The sequence below is a fragment of the Phascolarctos cinereus genome, unplaced genomic scaffold (assembly GCF_003287225.1).
Source record: "Phascolarctos cinereus isolate Bilbo 61053 unplaced genomic scaffold, phaCin_HiC Scaffold_9;HRSCAF=440, whole genome shotgun sequence".
Classification (NCBI taxonomy): Eukaryota; Metazoa; Chordata; class Mammalia; order Diprotodontia; family Phascolarctidae; genus Phascolarctos; species Phascolarctos cinereus.
In genome coordinates, this window is record NW_027556402.1 from 264,214,255 (window position 1) to 264,235,216 (window position 20,962).

The following is a 20,962-nucleotide window of genomic DNA, read 5'->3' on the forward strand; positions in this document are numbered from 1 at the left end:
TGCCTGCCAGCATGCTACTCCTTACTCTTGACTCCACTCTTGTCTGCATGGAGTTAGGACCCGGGAGCCAGAAATAGGGAGGCAGCACTGCTACCCAGTACTTGAGGGAAGAAACATTTAATCTGGGAGGGAGCAAGATAGGATCTTACTGAGTGTGCCCGGTCCTGTGGGATTCCTTCTGGAACAATGAATGGCAAGGCTTCTAAGGACCTTGGATAGCACCGGGGGGTACGACCAGCCTCACCTTGGCAAGGTGAGGAAGTCTGGGGCTGGAGGTCCATGGCCACTCTTACCATCTTTAAGTGCTAGCAGATCTCCTGTTAGGTAGCCAACAAGCATTTATTAAGTGCTTTCAACATTCCCGGCAACGTGCTAATCACTGGGGATACAAAGAAGGGTAAAAGACAGTCCTTGCTCTCAAGGAGCATGCAGTCTCTATCTATTAGCTTAGGAGCCCCTAGTCTCTCTTTGGGACAGGAACGTGGAGCCTCATTGTATCCACCAGACCCTCTCCACAAGGTGCTTAGCCAGTCAGGGAAGTACCTCAGGACTCTCAAGCCTTCCCTTCCTACTGACCTCTGACCTATGGAGGGCTCAGGAAGAGTCTGGGGCTGCTGGAGAGACTGTTGCAGAGCAAGCAGGCAAAGAAAGCAGACAGTTTCCTGGGCTTAGGAAAGAGTCTCTTTCCACGCTGGGCCCTGATTCAGAGTCAGTGCCCTCTCTCCATCCCCCTCCAGCATGGTGAGGACTCCTCCCAAGATTCTGAGAAGAAGGCTGGAGGGTTCTCTCCTGGAGGCACTAGGCTTGTCTAATGGGGGATGACATCAGAGCGGGAGGACAGGCAGGCAGACACGCAGCTGCAGGCGTCCACCTGTGTGTAGACACGCTGGACCTCCCTGCCATCGGGACACTTCATCTTCACCTCTTCCTGGTGTACCTGGGTCTCTTGGCAGCAGGTGCATTTCCTCTGAATCTCATTAGCCCCCAGAGAATACCTGGTGAATGAAGCCGCTCTTAGAACCACTCAATGGAGTGCTTCCTCAATGCCCATGGAGCCTGAGAGTGTAGCAGGGTTCATGAGGCTATGGAGTCCAACCCCCTCATTTGGGATGGGGGAAAGGGCTTGCCCAAAGCCACCCAGCTAGACTGGGCAGGGCCAGGAGTGCCAGATGTTTAGAAGTGGCATCAAGGCCAACCCAGGCCTGGCTTCTCTATCAAAGACCTACCTGGGGCTCACTCAGTCTCTGCTAGAAGGCTCCCCTCATCCCAAATGGGAAAGAAATACCTTGGACTTGTCGGAAGAAGGCGTAGCTACACATAAGCAGGGGAAAGCTTTGGTGTGCTCCTTGGGCAGCTTCCTCTAGGGCAATGTTAATTATGGTCCCCTAGGATCTCCAGACTTTTGTCTTACTGTGCATAGGCTTTTCCTCATTGGTGCTGGGTGCTTCATTTCCCATTCATCCTGTATTCCCAACTTCTCCATGAACTTCTCCTGAAATTCCCTCCTGACCTCTCTCTCTGCTGGCTGCCAGAACCCCCTACATTCTGCTGGGTTCACCTTTGCTGAGCCTACACAGGATTTCTTCCCCTATATTCAACCAGCTCTTCCTCTTGGAGTCTCTTCCAGGGCACCCACCATCCCTAGTCATGGGCCATCTTGGCTTTACCCCTGGTCAGACTGGAAGTGCTCAAGGGCGAGAGCTGCTGTGTTTATATGGGGCCTTCTGTGAGAGCACCATCAGGGCACACTTACCATGCCTAGTGCTGAAAGTGGGCAGCCCTTGATGCCACCTTCTGCATGACCCTGGGAGCCGGGCATGACCTGCTCATCCTTTCCCCTCATTAACCCTGATCCAATTTTGATCTGCTCCGGCAGGTGGGATATCAGCCTGATGTCCCTGGCCTGGCAGTAGTTATAGGGGGCACAGAAAATTTCTGGGTCCCCACAAGAACCCTGAAGAGCTGTTGGGGCCTGTTTATATGTGGGATCTCTGCCTCATGAGTGATGCCTGCCCAGTTCTGACCCTCTGTTTAGGCTGCACGTGGATGTTCTCTGGGGGAGCAGCAAAATCTGGGGTCCCATCTCCCTTTTGGAGCCTCACTCTTCACACACTAGTGCCTGACTGCCCCCTCCAGTGGTGAACACTTTGGTGGGGCCCTGAATCTGAGAAGCTTTTTCGTGTTCACGGGCCAGTGCCTGCCAAGCATTTAGCGGGTCTCCCCTTCCCAAGATAATGCCCACCTTTAACTACAGCCTTTGGAGTAACAACGATAATGGTAATAATAATAACTACAACAGCATTTGTCTAGCGCTAGAATGTTTACTCATTCAATCTGTTCTAATGGCAGGTGCTTAAGTTGCTGTGGCTGCAGGGCACTGGGATGGAGGGAGGCCTCTTGGGGTAGCCCCTTAATTCACACTGTGCAGGAGGGTTTCACTTTCACCTTTGGTTAGAGCTGCCCCCATGAGGAGTGAGGCTCTTGCCCAGTGTAGACACTTGCCGAGGCCTAGACATTTCCAGGCAGAATCACCTCTCTGGGGAGGGTTTGGGACTGTTTGGCCAGGAATTGGGGGCAGTTGGGCACTGTAGGAGAAAGTGGGTGGGTGGGAAAGAGTCAGAGTGGGGCCGGCTTCTCACTCACATGGACATGGAGTTGCAGGACCCCGCACAGAAGGTGACATTGACAGCTGTCTCCGACACACAGCCCTCATACTGGAGAAGTGTTTCGTTGGACTGAACCTGACAATCCTCTAGAAAGAGGAAGAGGGAAAGTCTGCCCTAGGCCAACGCCCCTTCCCTTGCCTTGGGTCTGCCGTCCCATCCCTCCACCTACAGGCAGGTGCCAGGGCTGGGTTGGGAGTAGGGACTGGGGTGTGAGGAGGTCATGGTTTTCTGGAGCTGGCCGTAAGTGAATGAGCACAGCCGCCTGCGCAGATACATCTGGGGCTAGGAACATGGGGGTACCTCAGTGACTGAAGAGGCCACAGGAGGTGGGAGAGGCAGGGGCTGTTTGTGGCATCTGGGAGCCCGAGGGGGCCTTAGTGACAGGGGCCCTGGTCTGCTGAGCTTGGTGGGTGTGGGGAGGGCACAGGGTCCCCGGCATACTCACACATGCCCCATCTCAACTCACCCTCAACCTCCTGGCATTCATAGCAGCAGCCGGCTCTCCTGAGGACTCCCTGCAGGCCAAGCATAGGCGGTGGAAGGTTAGGGCTGGGTTAAGCAGAGTAGGGCTGGCTGGGTGCATTAGAAGCAAAGCAACCAATATGCAGGACGGGTTTCCAGGATGCTAGAGGAGCACCAAGAGGTCTGTGTGCAAGCCTCAGGTCTGAATGAGAGCGAGCTCTCTGGAGCCTGTATTGTAACTTAGGCTCCTAACATATGCCATGAGTCTGGGGCAGGGTGGGGGTGAAGCTGATACCTTGCACGATGGCATGTCTGGGCACTCAGTTGGTCTCTGAGACAGGATGGTCTGTCCGGTCACTTTGTCACAGTGGTATTCTGTGCAGTTGTCTGCAGTGGTGTTGACCCAGGTCTCATTGAACTGAAATGCCAGTGAGAAGGTGGCCAGATGCCCAGGTCTGCTGGCCTCTGAGCAGAGCTTAAGCACCTGCTCCTGAGATGCTGTGGGACCTGGGGGAGCTTACTGAGGCTGGCCCTGAAAGTCCATGGCCACATGCCAGCCAGGTTCCCAAGGTGCCCCCTATCCCCTTAAAAGCCTGGGAGCTAATGGGCATGGGGCAAGAAGCCTGCCCGGCCTTGGCTCTGATCTTCTCAGTCAAGCCCTCCAGGGTCTCTTACCTTAATCCGCTTTCCATCTGGGGTGAGGCAGGTTGTTGGTACACACTGCCCACAGCACTGCCCTGGTAGGACCTTGTACTCCTGGTCCTATAGTGAGAGGAAGAGAAGAAAGGGGGTGGACATCCCTGGCTGCCTTTTCTCTCCTTCCCCATGACTGCTCTTCCAGGCAAGCCCCTCCTTGCCTCTCCCCTGCCTGGACCATGGCAGCTGTCTCCAGTCATTGCCCCCCCTCCCATCTCCCATCCCAACTCCCCCACTATCTACGCGAGATGCAGAGGGGACCTCTCTTCCCACATTCCCAGTCCTCTACTCAGTGTTTCAGTGGCTTCATGCCATAAAGCTCCAACTTCTTGGTCTGGCCTTCGAGGCCCCCTGTCTCACCTCTCTCACTGTCCCCTAGCCCTGGGCTCCTTGCTGCTCTGAACTTTTGTTCAGGGAGCCTCTCCCAGCCCAAGCCCGACTCTCTTCCCTTGGTAACCCAGCCCCCACGGGGCTCTCTGTTCCCTCAGATCCTTGGGCACACCATCTTTACATCCTGGCACCCCAGGTTCCTGCTGGGCCATCCACATTTCCTCCTGAGTCTTAACCCCCTATGTAGACTGTGACCGCCCTGAAGAAAGGGACTGAGCCTTACAGAGTTATCAGACCTGGAGGAGAGCTCAGAGAGCCTCAGGCCATGACTCCTTTTACAGCTGAGGAAACTGAGGCTCAGAGGGGGAAGGGATTCGCCCTGGGGCAGGGGGTTGTGAGTAGCAGGAGTAGAACTCAATCCCATGTCCCCTCACTCCCAATATAATGTCCTGTGCATGTGTCCCTTCTCACTCTCAAGGAGGAGGCAGTAAAATAATAAAGAATTTGATGATGTGAGCTCAAGGGTGTTGACAGCTGACCCAAGAATACCTGCCTTCTGAGAGTTCCTGGGTGCCTGGCCCCAGGTGGGAACACAGAGACATACCTGGCTGCTCCAAGCTCAGGGTCCTCGGGGAGACAAGGCGCACCCCAGGGACTGGAAAAGGCCAAGGTAAGGGTCACTGGCTGAACAGGGCAGGGGCTGGATTCTCACCGGGGCACAGGAGATGGAGCAATGCTTAGCCTCACACCACACTGTGCTGTTGGTTTCTGGGTTCACCTCGACGCGACAGGTACAGGTATGGCAGGGCTGGTCTGATGGCACAGTTGACCCAATCTGGGAGGAAGAGGGGACAAAGTCAAGGGAACGAGGAACATGCAGCCTTTCTTGCCCCTCCCCACCCCCAGGGTCCCCATCCAGGAGGAGGGGAGGGAGCGAGACCAAGCAGGGCGTCTGCTGAGGACCAGGCAAAACTGTTGGACCTGACCATCATCTCCAACCCAGAGAAAAGCAAGTGTAGAGTGGCAAGCAGCGAGAAGCTGCCCAAACTCCTGAGTAGACCTGCCTGGGGAGGCAGCAGCCCCAGGGAGGTGCACCTGGACATGCGTGCACACTCACACACAAATGTGTACAAACATGTACAACCACATAGACTGGTGCATGTGCATGTACGATCACAGACATGTAATGCACTCACATGCAAATGTAGACACTTATAAAAGCACAAACTGTACAATCACACACACACACATCATCACATGTATACTCACACCCAAATGTGCACACCTATAAATGCACAGACACATCGGTGCTTGCACACAACTACACACATTCATGAGGGGGCTGTCAACCTCAGAACAGCTGAATGAGAGGAGGGGACCTTCATTCTCTTGATCTAGAGCCATGATTCTCTAATAGAAAATGTTCCAGTGCATTTAAAGTACAATTAATGAACATTGAACCAGGATACCTCTTTCCATGTATGCAATTATTGGGCAGTGTAACTGCACATGTGGGGACCTTTTTCTAAAGAGCCCCTGGAGCTTTCTCTCTTCATTGATGTATCTCTCTCTCTCTCCCTCCCTTCCCTTTCCTACCCTTCCTTCTTCCCTTGTTCACTTTCTCTTTCTTCATTCCTCTTTCTGCCCTTCTCTCTGTCCCAGTCTCTGTCTCTGGGTTTTTCCCCATGCATAGAATGCTCTTCCTCTCTGCCTTCTGGCTTTAAATCTCAACTAAAATCCTACCTTCTACAGGAAGTCTTCACCAACCTCTTTCATCTCAATGCTTTCCTCTTGGCACTATTTCCCACTTATCCTGTATAGAGCTCGCTCTTGCATATCATCTGCCTCCCCAGTTAGATTGTAACCTCTTTACCAACAGGGATTGTCCCTTTTGCATCTCTTCCTAGGCCCCCTTGGCACATAGTGGGGGGTTAGTGATATTTATCTCGTGTCTATCTCTCCTGTTGGTCCCTTAATGATGTGCCTGTCCACAGAGGATGGCCTCCTGCCCTGGGTGTGGTTGGGGGGGGGGATGTCTCTCCCACTAAAGACGGGGATCTCTGAGGAATATGGCACTGTTGTGGTCCAAGCCCTGGTGGAGACCCTGATGGGAAGGACTCACTCACCCCATAGGTGGTCCCATTTTGCTCACACATTCTCTCTTCTGAAAGACACAAGAACATGAAAGGTGAAAATGTGAAGGGGAGCTTAGGATATGTTTTAAAGACCCCTCAATGATGCCCATTGAGCTGGGACAGGGAAAGGTGGTGAAGGATTGGGATCCCCCCAACCTAAGTGGCACAATATTTGGACAGGACAGCCCAGAGCCAGGACCCCAAGGGGTCCCAAAGCTCAGTACTCACTGCACCCAAAGACAGGACAGCAGCTGTCTGTAGGCAGGATGCTAAACGGCTCCTCTTGTGGCTTACAGCTCGGTCGATCTTGAGGGCAGCTGGACTTGTTGCAGACTGAGGAGGTGGGAGAATGTGCCACAGATGAAGGGAGAGTTAGACCCTTGCTCACAGGGAATCTCTGCAGACTTTACTCTAACCTAGCTCTCTGTGCATATGTCAGTACCTCCCCTTCCCCCACCTGACTCTTAAAAGGGAACGCCAACATCAAAGAAAGGGCTGCATTTGTGTGGAGCCACCTCCGTGGCTCCTCTCTCCTTGTGAAGTAGGCAGAAGAGTTGTTTTCATGCTAGATTTACAGATGGAGAAACTGAAACAGAGGGGTTAAATGACTTTCCCAGGGTCACACAGCCAGTAGATAGGTCAGGACTCTCCTAGAATAGCGCTTTAAGATCGACAATAGGGTCACTGCACAACAGACCTGAGAGAAATGTAGCATAACTCATTGTCTCAGTTTTCAGAGGAGGAAACTGAGACAGCCCCAGGAGGGAAGTGACTTAGCCAGGGTCACACAACTGGTAAGAGGCAGAGTGTGGGGATTGGAACCAGATTCCAGACTCAGCTAACTGGAAAGCCGCCACCACCATCATTTGCAGTGCTCTGACTCTTAGAGCTCTCCCATGGAGAGCAGTCCACCATTCCTGGGGAGGGAAGCCCAGAATTTCCTGAGGCTCCCCTAATAATCAAATGAGCATTTGACTTCCTGGCTCATTCTTTCTCGCCTTCGCCCTCCCTGGGACCAGGACAGAGAGCTGCTCGTGGTCAAAGGACCAAGATTCCCTCTTCCCTAACTCTTCTCACCCTTGGCCATCCAAATAACTCCAACCCTTTCCCCTCCTTTCTCCTCCTGCCCAAACTCCCCATCCCAGCACTCTGAATGGAGTGTCTCATCTCCAGCCCTTATTTCTCTTAGAAGCTCCAGGTCCACATCACCCCCAGCTGCCTGGAGGGCAGCAACAACCCCTCAGACATGCCAGGGTCTAATCTGTCCCCCTTCCTTTGTCTAAACTGCCATCCTTCTCCATGCCCCCCCCCGACTCAGAACCCAGGAATCATCTTTAATCCTTCCCTCTTCCCTCCACAATTCTGTATATTCTTCCCTCACTGAGCCGCTTCGTCATCTCCACAGCTATGTCTCAGGCCAAGTTCTCACCCCCCTCTCCCTGTAGCTGCCCTCCTCATTGGTCACCTGGTCACCCTGGCTTTGGTCCCTCCACTCAGCTGCCAAAACGTTTGACCATGACATGGCCCCTGTTCAGAAATCTTCAAAGCCTGTCCTCTCCTCTACCATGCCTGGAATGCTTTCCCCACTCACTTCAGCCTGAGAAGCTCCTAGTTCCTTTGAAAGTCCAGTTCAGGGGGCCCCTCCCGGCCTCCCCAGACCTATCCTCCTCTATCTTGTAGTGTTTCTGCACTTTCTTATCCATGATGTGTTGGAACTCTCTCAAAGAATGGGAGCTTCCCATAGGCAGGGCTGTCCCCACTTGGGATTTGGGCCCCAACTGCGGAACATGGGGCCGGCAACACACTTTATACTTAATAAAGGCTCCTCAGTTGTCTGTGGGGGAAAGTCTAAACTTCTCAGCCTGGTACTCCAAGCCTTCCATAATCTGGCCCTACCTCTACCAAATTTGTCTATTCATTGTCTCTGGAATTCTACTTGAGCTTTGGCACATCCATATCTTTGCTTCTGCTGTTCCCTGAAATTCTGAGCTGAGCCTCCCACCCCTATTGTATGCTTTTTAATGACATTCTCTCAGAGCCATAGCTCAGCAAGCATTTATTAAGCACCTGCTGTGTGCTAGACCCTGGACTCAGTGCCAGGCACACAAAGACAAGAAGCAAATAGTTTCTGCCCTCAAGGAACATATCTACATTCTACCGGAAAGCCTCAGTTACCTTCTCTGAAAATAGAGGTTTCAGGACACGAATCCTAGGACTTCAAGCCCATCTAGTTCAGCCCCCTGGTTTTACAGGGGAGGAAGCTGAGGCCCAGGGAGGTGGAGGGACTTGCCCCAGGTCACATACAGGCAGCAGGCACCAGAGCTGGGGCTCAAAGGACTCGGCCCCACCTGACCCCAGCACCATCACCCAGGGAGCAGCATTATCTCTTTCCTATGGTTGTTGGAAGGATTCAGACAAATGTGAGCTGCCGCTTTAATAAATAGCTTCCCCTTCTTGGCTTCTTGGAGGCCTAATGCTGTTCCCCCACTGTGCTGATGACCACACTGTCTCTCCCTGCATTCCCCCAGATCATCAGCTCTAAGAAGGTTGGGCTGCACCCATCCCCTTCCTCTCTCTCTCTGTAACACTGAGCCTTCAGCCCAGCCATGATGTGGGGCTCTGGAATATGTCCAGCTGGGCCCATCCTCTTGTCCTGGGGCTTCTGCAGAGAATTCCATTCTGATCCTGTCCTGCTTCCCTGCAGGACCCAGAATGGGATAGCTGGGCTTACCGCAGTGTGGCTCCTTGCAGCACGAATCCTCTGCCTGAGGCTTGTAGACAATGACAAAGCCCTCCTTTTGGCACTTGGGGGGTGCTGTGGGTTCCAGGCACTGAACAGGTCTACACTGTGCTGTGAGTGAGCTGTTGTCACAGATGCAGTCTTGGCAATTACTGGTCCATTGCTCTCCAGGCTGGGAAGAACACATGAAGGCTAGGTATTGGCTTGTTCAGGAGCTGGCTCCAGGAGCCCAAGGCAGGGCTCATTCCAGGGCTTGTGCCCAGTGCCTGCCCATGGACCTTTGGGGAGAAGTCAAGGAGAACCTCCTCCAGGGTCCTTGGATCTCCCCACTCCCAGGCTATGCTGGCCCCCTGGCTTTGGCCAAGGGCCTGGGAGACCCTCTCCTGCCCCACTCAGCACCTGCTGGACTTTGGTCTCATGCAGATATTCCCTCCCACACCGTGAGCAGTCCCAGCTCATTTATTTTCCCATCACCTCCACTGTCAGATGGCATGAACTCACTTCAGTGGCAAGTGGAGCACGGGACATGTAGTGAGGAAGGACAATGCTCAGAGAAATTCCTTCTGGATTATCTGTACTATTGCCCTACCTCCGGTTCTATCCCCATTAGTGGAACTATTTATATGAAAGACAACCCCCTTGTTAAGGCTGAGGTCTGTAGAGAGAGAAGAGAAGTGAGCCCAGGACAGACCCCTTCTGAAATCCCAACATGGCAGAAATGGGAATAGCACAAGCTAGCCAAAGAAACAGAGAAGAAGCAGGTAGAGAGGAAAGGGGAGAACCAGAAGACTGGAGTCCCTCAAAAGCCAGCAGAGGAAAGAAAATGTGGGGGACTGGTAGTCAGTAATTTCAAAAGGGGCAGAGAGGTCAAGAAGGATGAAGACAGAAGAAAGGCCAATTGATTAAGTATTTTTATTTATTTATTTTAAGCAATTGGGTTTAAGTGACTTGCCCAGGGTCACATTGCTAGTAAGTGTCAAGTGTTTAGTCTGAGGCCAGATTTGAACTCAGGTCCTCCTGACTTCAGGGCCAGTGCTCTATCCACTGTGCCACCTAGTTTCCCCTAGTTGATTATTAAAGTGACCACTGGTAATCTTAGAGGGAGCGAGTTCAGTCTAGAACTAGGGATTCAAAAGCAGACTGCAAGTTGAGGGAAAAGTAGGTGGTGAGGAAATTGAGTTCAACAAGAGTCCAACCATCTACCTGCTTTTCCATCTACCTGTCCACTGGCTTAGTAATCATACTCATGGGCAGCTTTAAGGTTTACCAAGCCCTTCACTGTTACCTCTTTTTGATCTTCACAATAACCCTGTGAGGTAGCTGCTATTATTTTTTCTGTTATACCGATGAGGAAACTGAGGCCAAGAGGCAGTAAGTGCCTTGTCCAGGGTCATGCAGCTAGTATATGTTTGAGATCAGATTTGGACTTGGCTCTTCCTGACTTCAAGTCTATGCCCTGTGCAACATTGCTTCTTATATAACAATCCATCAATCCATCTATCTACCTGTTTTCTGCCTTATATACATCTATACATCTGTCTAACTACACATGCATTGATTTCTCCATTCATGTTATCCATCCATGTGCTTGATTTGTGTATCTATGCATCTGTCCATCCATATTGCTATCCATCTAACCACTCATTTATCCATCTACAGATTTAGAATTAGAACATATGCTACTGGAGGTGAAAGATTATCTTGTTTTCTCATATTTTTATCTCTGATGCTTAGTACTTAGAATGGAGTAGAGAGCCATTCACTCACTGTATCCATTTAGCCATCCATTTGCTTATTTTGTCCATCTATTATCTACCTTGGGGTAGCTAGGTGGAGCCACAGTGGATAGAATGCTGGGCCTGGAATCAGGAAGACTCATCTTCATGAGTTCAAATCTGGCTGTAGATACTTACTAGCTGTGTGACCCTGGGCAAGTCACTTAATCGCTCTCTGCCTCAGTTTCATCATCTACAAAATGAGCTGGAGAAGGAAATGACAAACCACTCCAGTATCTTTGCCAAGAAAATCCCAAATTGGGTCATGAAGAATTGGACACAACTGAAAAATGATTCAACAAAAACACTTATCTGTCTGTCCAATGATTGTTCCACCTATTTGCCCTTTCATCCATCCATCCATCCATCCTATTCCACATGGGAAGAAAGATGACCCACTTTGGAGAGGACTAGATAATGTGTCAGTCACCTGTCTTGGTGGAAAGACATCATAGCAACCTGGAGGAGGAGTGGTTTGTGGGACAGTTGATGAGGGTACAGATGATGTTGGAGTTGGACATGGCCCATGAAATCTTTTTATTTCACATTGTTGGTTGCAAATGGCAAAAAAACTACACCCAGCTTTGTCTGTCTTGTTGTAGATAACATCACCTGTTAAAAGGAAAAGAAGAGTTATAAAAGATTTCCTTTATGTTTAGGACCATACTTGAGTCCTTGAACCTAAAGATAGGTTATAATGGAAGAAAGCAAGAAACTAAGGGGAGATGAACAGCATTCTTTGTGTGAATAGGTGGAGAAGTTACATTTATTTTGCTTTGAGAATTTCTAGAGAATTTCACAAAAGCTGCTAGAATAATCATACAATCCACAGAGATCCCAAGGACACCCAGACCAGTAGATGGAGAAAACTTGCCTGCATTGAGGAGGATTAGAAGATTCTACTCACCAGGAGAAAACAGGTCTCCGGCCACAAAGCAGAAGCATGGTGTTGTTAAGGTGGAGGGTACTGGCGATGTCTGTGACACAGGAGGGATGGATACAGAAGTGGAAAATGTAAAGATGGTGGATGTCTGCAAAGTGGGTGAGCTCACAGGTGGAGTCCTTGAATGGGAAGGCACAGAGGCAGAGGAGCTTGAGGTTGGAGCTACACAGGGGCTGTAGTCATCACAGCAGAGCACCCTGATGTGATAGTTCAAGCAGTATTTTATGGGTCCAGCCTGGTCCTGGTTCCTGCAGACTAGACCAATGTCCACATTACATTCAACCACTTGTCCCACCTGGTCGATGGGCACATCCATGTAGTTCTCTGCTCGGCACTGGACTTCCCGAGGCTTCTCACAGATGGTTTCCCCTGCAGCCTGGATGTTGTCATAGGTCTCAAAGTCTCCACCATCTTTTCCAGGTATTGGGTAGCTCTGATCAAACCAGTCTGTCCACACACACCTAGGCTGGCACTCTGTGGCTGATGTGGCAGTGGTTGTGCCTGAAGTAATAGGGCTGAAAGCTGTTGTTTGGCTAGTGGAGGTGGTTCCAAATGATGAGCTTGTGCTCAGAGACCTGGGAGCTGTCTTTGGCACCTTGGTGACTTTAGTAGCCCCAGAGGTTGGGAGGGTGTTTGGCCTTGCTGTGGTAGACTCCAGAGAGGAGGTTGCTGTAGTGGCTGGTGCTGATGGGCCAGCGGGTGATGTGATGGCAAGTGTGGATTGCAGAGAGGTCAGTGGCACTGAGCTGGTAACTTTCTCTGTCTTGCCCTGTGTTGCCTTGGTACCTCTCGTCTTCAGACCTGAGGTCTGAGGGGAGGTGCTCAAGGATCTGGAGCTGGCAGACATGGTTGTGACGCTGGTAGAGGACGCTGTCCAGAAAGCTGATTCCATGGAAGCTGTGCTTGTTGGAGATGGAGCTGTCCCACAGGGGCTGTAGTCATCACAGCAGAGCACCCGGATTTGGTAATTGAGGCACATTGTCTCAGGAGCCTTCTGATGACTATTTCTGCAGATCAAGCCAAAATCCACGTGGCACCACAGCACCTGCTTCAGCTGGTCAAGAGGTAAGTCTGGGTAGAGCGATGACTGGCACTCGATGGCTCTGGGCTCCAGACAGATCTTGCCCCCAGCATCCATGATACTGTAATAAGTCTCAATATCTCCTCCATATCTGCCTGCTCTGGGTTTGTCAGTGTCAAACCACTCTGTCCAATGACACTGAGGCGCACACTGAGTGTTGGGTGTCCTACTGCCTGTGGGAGTGATGCTGGAGGTGGTGATGAGGGTTGACAGCATGGGGGTACTGCCAGGGTGGGTTTCCACCGTAGACAGAGCACCAGTGTAAGGTGTGCTTGTCGGTCTGGTTGTTGTTGAGCAGTGAGTGTAGTCACAGCAGAGGACCCTGATATGGTAATTGAAGCATACTTTAAACCTTCCAGCCTGGTCCTGGTTCCTGCAGACTAGACCAATGTCCACATTACATTCAACCACTTGTCCCACCTGGTCGATGGGCGTGTCCATGTAGTTCTCTGCTCGGCACTGGATTTCCCGAGGCTTCTCACAGATGGTTTCCCCTGCAGCCTGGATGTTGTCATAGGTCTCAAAGTCTCCACCATCTTTTCCAGGTATTGGGTAGCTCTGGTCAAACCAGTCTGTCCACACACACCTAGGCTGGCACTCTGTGGCTGATGTGGCAGTGGTTGTGCCTGAAGTAATAGGGCTGAAAGCTGTTGTTTGGCTAGTGGAGGTGGTTCCAAATGATGAGCTTGTGCTCAGAGACCTGGGAGCTGTCTTTGGCACCTTGGTGACTTTAGTAGCCCCAGAGGTTGGGAGGGTGTTTGGCCTTGCTGTGGTAGACTCCAGAGAGGAGGTTGCTGTAGTGGCTGGTGCTGATGGGCCAGCGGGTGATGTGATGGCAGGTGTGGATTGCAGAGAGGTCAGTGGCACTGAGCTGGTAACTTTCTCTGTCTTGCCCTGTGTTGCCTTGGTACCTCTCATCTTCAGACCTGAGGTCTGAGGGGAGGTGCTCAAGGATCTGGAGCTGGCAGACATGGTTGTGACGCTGGTAGAGGACGCTGTCCAGAAAGCTGTGGAAGCTGTGCTGTTGGAGATGGAGCTGTCCCACAGGGCTGTAGTCATCACAGCAGAGCACCCGGATTTGGTAATTGAGGCACATTGTCTCAGGAGCCTTCTGATGACTTTTCTGCAGATCAAGCCAAATCCACGTGGCACCACAGCACCTGCTTCAGCTGGTCAAGAGGTAAGTCTGGGTAGAGCGATGACTGGCACTCGATGGCTCTGGGCTCCAGACAGATCTTGCCCCCAGCATCCATGATACTGTAATAAGTCTCAATATCTCCTCCATATCTGCCTGCTCTGGGTTTGTCAGTGTCAAACCACTCTGTCCAATGACACTGAGGCGCACACTGAGTGTTGGGTGTCCTACTGCCTGTGGGAGTGATGCTGGAGGTGGTGATGAGGGTTGACAGCATGGGGGTACTGCCAGGGTGGGTTTCCACCGTAGACAGAGCACCAGTGTAAGGTGTGCTTGTCGGTCTGGTTGTTGTTGAGCAGTGAGTGTAGTCACAGCAGAGCACCCTGATATGGTAATTAAAGCATACTTTAAACCTTCCAGCCTGGTCCTGGTTCCTGCAGACTAGACCAATGTCCACATTACATTCAACCACTTGTCCCACCTGGTCGATGGGCGTGTCCATGTAGTTCTCTGCTCGGCACTGGATTTCCCGAGGCTTCTCACAGATGGTTTCCCCTGCAGCCTGGATGTTGTCATAGGTCTCAAAGTCTCCACCATCTTTTCCAGGTATTGGGTAGCTCTGATCAAACCAGTCTGTCCACACACACCTAGGCTGGCACTCTGTGGCTGATGTGGCCGTGGTTGTGCCTGAAGTAATAGGGCTGAAAGCTGTTGTTTGGCTAGTGGAGGTGGTTCCAAATGATGAGCTTGTGCTCAGAGACCTAGGAGCTGTCTTTGGCACCTTGGTGACCTTAGTAGCCCCAGAGGTTTGGAGGGTGTTTGGCCTTGCTGTGGTAGACTCCAGAGGGAAAGTTCCTACTGTTGTGGATTGGCCAGAGGTGGCCAGGAGAGTTTGTGGGGCTGTCAAGGGCTTGGAACTAGTAAACTTCCAAGTTATGCCCAGAGATCCTGAGGAAGTGTGCGTTATGTTTTTGACTGTCACAGAAACACTTTGGGGAGTTGAAATGGCCTCCTTTGTAGCTGTAGCTAGTGTTGATGTGGACATGATAAAGTCTGGAATTGTGCTCTGTGGTGTTGATGCAGTCTGTGTTGGTTTTGTTGCCTTGGAGGTTGATTGAAAGGGGGAGCCTGTTTGACTTGTCATACCTGCAACTGTGGAAGGGCAGTGCGTGTAGTCATCACAACACAGTACACGGATGTTGTAATTAAAGCACATGTTGAATGTCCCCTTTTGATCTTCATTTCGGCAAATCAGGCCAAATTTCAGGCTGCACTGCAGAATCTGTCCAATCTGGTCAATGCTCACTTCAGGATAATTTTCAGCACGGCACTCAAGTTTTTGGGGTTGTTGGCAAATCGTTCCTCCTGCTTTCCTGATATTATCATATGTTTCAATGTCTCCCCCACTGATTCCAGAAACTGGGAAGTCCATATCAAACCATTCCGTCCACTCACACTTTGGTTGACAGGGAGTAGAGACTAGGGTTGTGACATGTGAGATGGTTGAAATTGTTGAGGTGGGGCCAGGAGGACCTAGTGTGGTAGTCTGTGACCCCAAAGGTGTGATCAGCTGTGTTGTTGCTGCTGAAATCGCTGGGTTTGGAGATTGTGATTTTGTTTTCTGTGTTGCTTCCGTGGATGAATGGATGGGAGGAGAACTTGTCTTGACTGTGGTCTGCCTTGGGCTGGCAGTAGCTGCTCTTGTCACCTCCACCGTCTTGGTCTCGGTAGGCAACGGTGTTGATATGGACACTGCTGAGGTCCTTGCTGTGCTGAGGATGGCAGCGGTGTGTGGGTGGGGGACTGAAGGGGATGTAGATAGAGATGTGGTGGTCACCTTGGCTGTAGTCCTTGGAGAGGAATGTGTGGACAGAAGAGTGCTTGGTGTGGACTCTTGGGTAGCAGTGGCGGCTCGGCTGCTCTCTGTCACCAGCCTTGTAGTGAGTAATGATGGAGTCTTTGGAGTCTGGGGTCTTTGTGTTGTCTGTATTGCTTCTGTGGATGAATGGATGGGAGGAGAACTTGTCTTGACTGTGGTCTGCCTTGGGCTGGCAGTAGCTGCTCTTGTCACCTCCACCGTCTTGGTCGCGGTAGGCAACGGTGTTGATATGGACACTGCTGAGGTCCTTGCTGTGCTGAGGATGGCAGCGGTGTGTGGGTGGGGGACTGAAGGGGATGTAGATAGAGATGTGGTGGTCACCTTGGCTGTAGTCCTTGGAGAGGAATGTGTGGACAGAAGAGTGCTTGGTGTGGACTCTTGGGTAGCAGTGGCGGCTGGGCTGCTCTCTGTCACCAGCCTTGTAGTGAGTAATGATGGAGTCTTTGGAGTCTGGGGCGGTCTTTGTGTTGTCTGTATTGCTTCTGTGGATGAATGGATGGGAGGAAACTTGTCTTGACTGTGGTCTGCCTTGGGCTGGCAGTAGCTGCTCTTGTCACCTCCACCGTCTTGGTCGCGGTAGGCAACGGTGTTGATATGGACACTGCTGAGGTCCTTGCTGTGCTGAGGATGGCAGCGGTGTGTGGGTGGGGGACTGAAGGGGATGTAGATAGAGATGTGGTGGTCACCTTGGCTGTAGTTCTTGGAGAGGAATGTGTGGACAGAAGAGTGCTTGGTGTGGACTCTTGGGTAGCAGTGGCGGCTGGGCTGCTCTCTGTCACCAGCCTTGTAGTGAGTAATGATGGAGTCTTTGGAGTCTGGGGCGGTCTTTGTGTTGTCTGTATTGCTTCTGTGGATGAATGGATGGGAGGAGAACTTGTCTTGACTGTGGTCTGCCTTGGGCTGGCAGTAGCTGCTCTTGTCACCTCCACCGTCTTGGTCTCGGTAGGCAACGGTGTTGATATGGACACTGCTGAGGTCCTTGCTGTGCTGAGGATGGCAGCGGTGTGTGGGTGGGGGACTGAAGGGGATGTAGATAGAGATGTGGTGGTCACCTTGGCTGTAGTCCTTGGAGAGGAATGTGTGGACAGAAGAGTGCTTGGTGTGGACTCTTGGGTAGCAGTGGCGGCTGGGCTGCTCTCTGTCACCAGCCTTGTAGTGAGTAATGATGGAGTCTTTGGAGTCTGGGGCGGTCTTTGTGTTGTCTGTATTGCTTCTGTGGATGAATGGATGGGAGGAGAACTTGTCTTGACTGTGGTCTGCCTTGGGCTGGCAGTAGCTGCTCTTGTCACTCCACCGTCTTGGTCGCGGTAGGCAACGGTGTTGATATGGACACTGCTGAGGTCCTTGCTGTGCTGAGGATGGCAGCGGTGTGTGGGTGGGGACTGAAGGGGTGTAGAGATGTGGTGGTCACCTTGGCTGTAGTTTTGGAGGAGGAATGTGTGGACAGAAGAGTGCTTGGTGTGGACTCTTGGGTAGCAGTGGCGGCTGGGCTGCTCTCTGTCACCAGCCTTGTAGTGAGTAATGATGGAGTCTTTGGAGTCTGGGGCGGTCTTTGTGTTGTCTGTATTGCTTCTGTGGATGAATGGATGGGAGGAGAACTTGTCTTGACTGTGGTCTGCCTTGGGCTGGCAGTAGCTGCTCTTGTCACCTCCACCGTCTTGGTCTCGGTAGGCAACGGTGTTGATATGGACACTGCTGAGGTCCTTGCTGTGCTGAGGATGGCAGCGGTGTGTGGGTGGGGGACTGAAGGGGATGTAGATAGAGATGTGGTGGTCACCTTGGCTGTAGTCCTTGGAGAGGAATGTGTGGACAGAAGAGTGCTTGGTGTGGACTCTTGGGTAGCAGTGGCGGCTCGGCTGCTCTCTGTCACCAGCCTTGTAGAGGTGAGGGATGTCTGTCCTGTGGTCCCAGTCCCCAGGCTCGTGGTGAATGGCAGCATTGTTGCTGGTGGTATGACTGAGGTCCTTCCATGGCAATGGCTGTCATCACAACACAGGACCCTGATCTTGTAGTTATTACACATTTTGAACAAACCTTTTTGTTCCTCATTTCTGCAGATCAAGCCAAAGCGAACATCACATTGGACAACCTGTCCTACCTCCTCAATAGTCATGTCAGGGTAGTTCTCTGCCTCGCATTCAATGCCCTGAGGTTCCTGACAAAAGTCCTTTTCTGTCTTCCTGATCTTATCATATGTTTCAATGTCTCCACCAATTTTTTCTGACTTGGGGTAATCTGTATCAAACCACTGTGTCCACTGGCATCGGGGCTGGCAGGTCACATTGGGAGTACTGATCCTCGTGGGTATGGATGACATCTGTGAGGTCAAGGTTGATAATGTTTGGGGGAGCATTGTGGAAGCTTTAGCCGTGGTAATGGATCTGGTGATAGGTGTACTGGTCTTCACGGCTGTGGACCTGCCACAAGGCACATAGCTGCAGCACAATACTCGGATCTCATAATTGTGGCACAAAGGTGGGTTCTGCTCTGCATTATAGCATAGCAGCCCATGGGATAGGCTGCACTCCACCTTCTGTCCCACTTCTCCTAGTGAGATACCAGGAAATGCCTGGGCCCTACACTCCACATCACGGGCTGTGGAGCAGAGTTGGTATCCATTTAGCCGTAGGTCCTCAAATGTCTCAAAGTCTCCACTGTCGAGCCCTGCACTTGGTGTGCTGATGTCATACCAGTCAGACCATTCGCAAGCTTCTCGCACACACACTGTGGAAGTGGCTGAGATGGTGGTGGCAGGCCCTGAGCAGGGAGAGACAAAGGGAAATCCCTTGTGGAACCTGGTCTCTTAGGGTAGGCAGCCCCTGGTACTGATGACAACCCAGTGTACATTTCCACAGCACCAAGGACTCTCCTCACAGTGGCACATTAGCTCCTTTTTTCAGAGTAAGAAATGGTGGCTCCCAGCAGAAAGCAGACAGAGAAGAGGATGTGTACCAAAATGAAAGGCCCTGGGCTTGAAGGCAGGGAGCCCTGGGTTTATATCCCACTTCAGGCATTTCCTTCCTATGTGATTGGGGGCTAGTCACTTCAACCTGCTTGAGCCTGTGTGGGATGATAATATCTTCCAGCTCATGGGCTTTTTGTGAAACTCATATGAGTTCATGTCTGTGGGCTGCTTGTGGAAAGGCTCACTGCCCTTGTTATGGACCCATTAGTCAGTCAGGGCTGGGACCGGATGGCCTCTCAGAGAGATCCCATCACACACACCTATGACTGCCATCCTGCTGGCACAATAAAACTTCCCCTGGGGCACTGACCACAACCTTCCCTGGCAATGATCCCAGAGACCCCCAGCTGGAGGACTCTCAGAACTTGGCTGGCAGTAGGACATCCCAGGCCAGGTGATGTCAAGCTCAGTGGACACCCTCAGGCTCTCCAGAGGAGCAACATGCACATGGAGTGGTGAAGGAGCAATAGAGATCCCAGCCAGTGGTTCTGAGAGCTCTGGGGCTCCAGGGAAGCTACCAACAGCCAGCAGGACCCAGAGGACCAGGGATCATGGTAGTCAGAGCCCCAGGCTGGCAGCCAAGATCCTGGCATCTGATTCTGGCTCTGCTCATCACTAGCCAGGGGATGCAAGACATGTCCTTCCTTCTCTCTGTGAGACTGGGGGTGTGGGGGGGGGCTTAGAAAACCATCGAGGTCTTCCCAGCTTTCCCATTCTGGAATTCTAACCATCCAAGTTAGAAAGGGAATGTTTACTCCCTGCTCTGGACATTTCTGAACACTTGGCCAAATAAATGGGCATGTCAGGGATCTGCTTGATAACAGTTTCAGCTTTTGGGCTCTTAAATGGGCCAGGATCTTTTGTTATTATTATTAATATTTATTTTTAGTCATCACCATCACGAGTGACCACAGGGTGGTCAGCCTGGGAGGAACTGTGGAGCCTCTTTCAGCCAAATGCTTCATTCCACCCAGCCTCAGAGGTTACCTGCTGTGGACTCTGGCGTCCTGCTGGTAGTGAAGGTGAATGGTGCCATGGTGGAGGGCATCATGGGACATTCTTTGGAAATGCGCTTGATCTCCCCATTGTCTCCGCAGATGGCAATGAGGCAGGCTCCCAGGCCGTCCGTGGTATTGTAGATAACCTCGTGTCTATGGTACTTGTGACCCTCATATGTGCAAGTGCACTCTGAAAAGCCAGGAGACCAAATGGCATCATTTGATGCATGTCCGAGGAGCTGGGAGTCCCTGTCCCCAGGCATCTTGCAGCTTACTCACCATTTTGGTCTGGGGTGCACTGTATGCCGCTTATGGTACAGTTACTAGGAGTGAAAAGGAGAGGGGAAAGAATGTGGGGCATGGGAAATAAACCCACAAGGACAACAGCCAATGACAAATAACAGGCTACCACTCATACCTGGGATGCATTCCCTCTTCCCCTTCATACCTCAAATCCTTAACTTTCTTCAATGTATAGAGCTCAGGTGGTGCCTTCTAAAAGAGACCTTTCCTGTTAGTGTAGTTCCTGTGTATCCAGTAGGTGGTTAATAAACACATGAGTGTATAGAGCTCAGGTGCTGCCTTCTACAAGAGACCTTTCCTGTTAGTGCAGTTCCTGTGTATCCAGTAGGTGGTTAATAACACATGTTGAACTGAACGGAATTCCTCCCCTGTGCCTTGGCCAATGCTCTCCTGATTCCCCAAGCCAAGAGCAGAACTACCCTTCTGACCTACCAGCTCTGGCAGTTGGCTTGGCTCACGACTTTGTCTCCCACTTCGTAATAGTGCCCATCCTCATCATAGCAGCCACATTGTTCAACACACTTCATCTGGCTTTCACTGAAGAAAGGCTTCTTGGCCGGGCAATTTGGGTAGCAGCCTGGGGTGGGCAGAGAGGAGCAAGGCTTCAGTGAGGGGTCCACTCCCCAAGGAAGAGGAGGGAGGAGGACAGTCAGTGCCCTCCCTGCATGGCCAAAGGGAGGAGGATCACTGGAAGAAGCTGGAGAAGTTTAGTCCAGGAAGAGAAGGCTGGGGGAGGGGGGCAGCAGAACCGCCCTCAAGCACTGTCGTGGGGAGGAGGGATCGAGCTGATTATGCCTGGTCCCAAGAGGCAGAAGCGGGAGCAATGAGAGAGGGAGAAATGCAAAGGCAGATCT

The 20,962-nt window shown here is 51.7% G+C and overlaps 1 protein-coding gene across 1 annotated transcript in view; it reads right to left on the reverse strand.

Annotated features, from left to right (window-relative positions):
* Positions 1–320: 320 nt before the first annotated feature.
* Positions 321–20,962, reverse strand: part of MUC5B (mucin 5B, oligomeric mucus/gel-forming) — a 46,406-nt gene continuing 25,764 nt past the window's right edge. Inside the window, exons 26-41 of the mRNA XM_078148895.1 lie at positions 20,541–20,685; positions 20,085–20,128; positions 19,795–19,995; positions 17,132–18,599; positions 13,966–17,055; positions 11,712–13,864; positions 11,235–11,416; positions 9,021–9,201; positions 6,518–6,622; positions 6,281–6,318; positions 4,867–4,989; positions 3,804–3,890; positions 3,424–3,546; positions 3,133–3,181; positions 2,644–2,752; positions 321–995 (exon numbers count right to left, since the gene is read on the reverse strand). Coding sequence (XP_078005021.1) covers positions 809–995; positions 2,644–2,752; positions 3,133–3,181; positions 3,424–3,546; positions 3,804–3,890; positions 4,867–4,989; positions 6,281–6,318; positions 6,518–6,622; positions 9,021–9,201; positions 11,235–11,416; positions 11,712–13,864; positions 13,966–17,055; positions 17,132–18,599; positions 19,795–19,995; positions 20,085–20,128; positions 20,541–20,685 — 8,285 coding nt within the window. The 3' untranslated portion in view covers positions 321–808. The remainder of the gene's footprint in view (positions 996–2,643; positions 2,753–3,132; positions 3,182–3,423; positions 3,547–3,803; positions 3,891–4,866; positions 4,990–6,280; positions 6,319–6,517; positions 6,623–9,020; positions 9,202–11,234; positions 11,417–11,711; positions 13,865–13,965; positions 17,056–17,131; positions 18,600–19,794; positions 19,996–20,084; positions 20,129–20,540; positions 20,686–20,962) is intronic.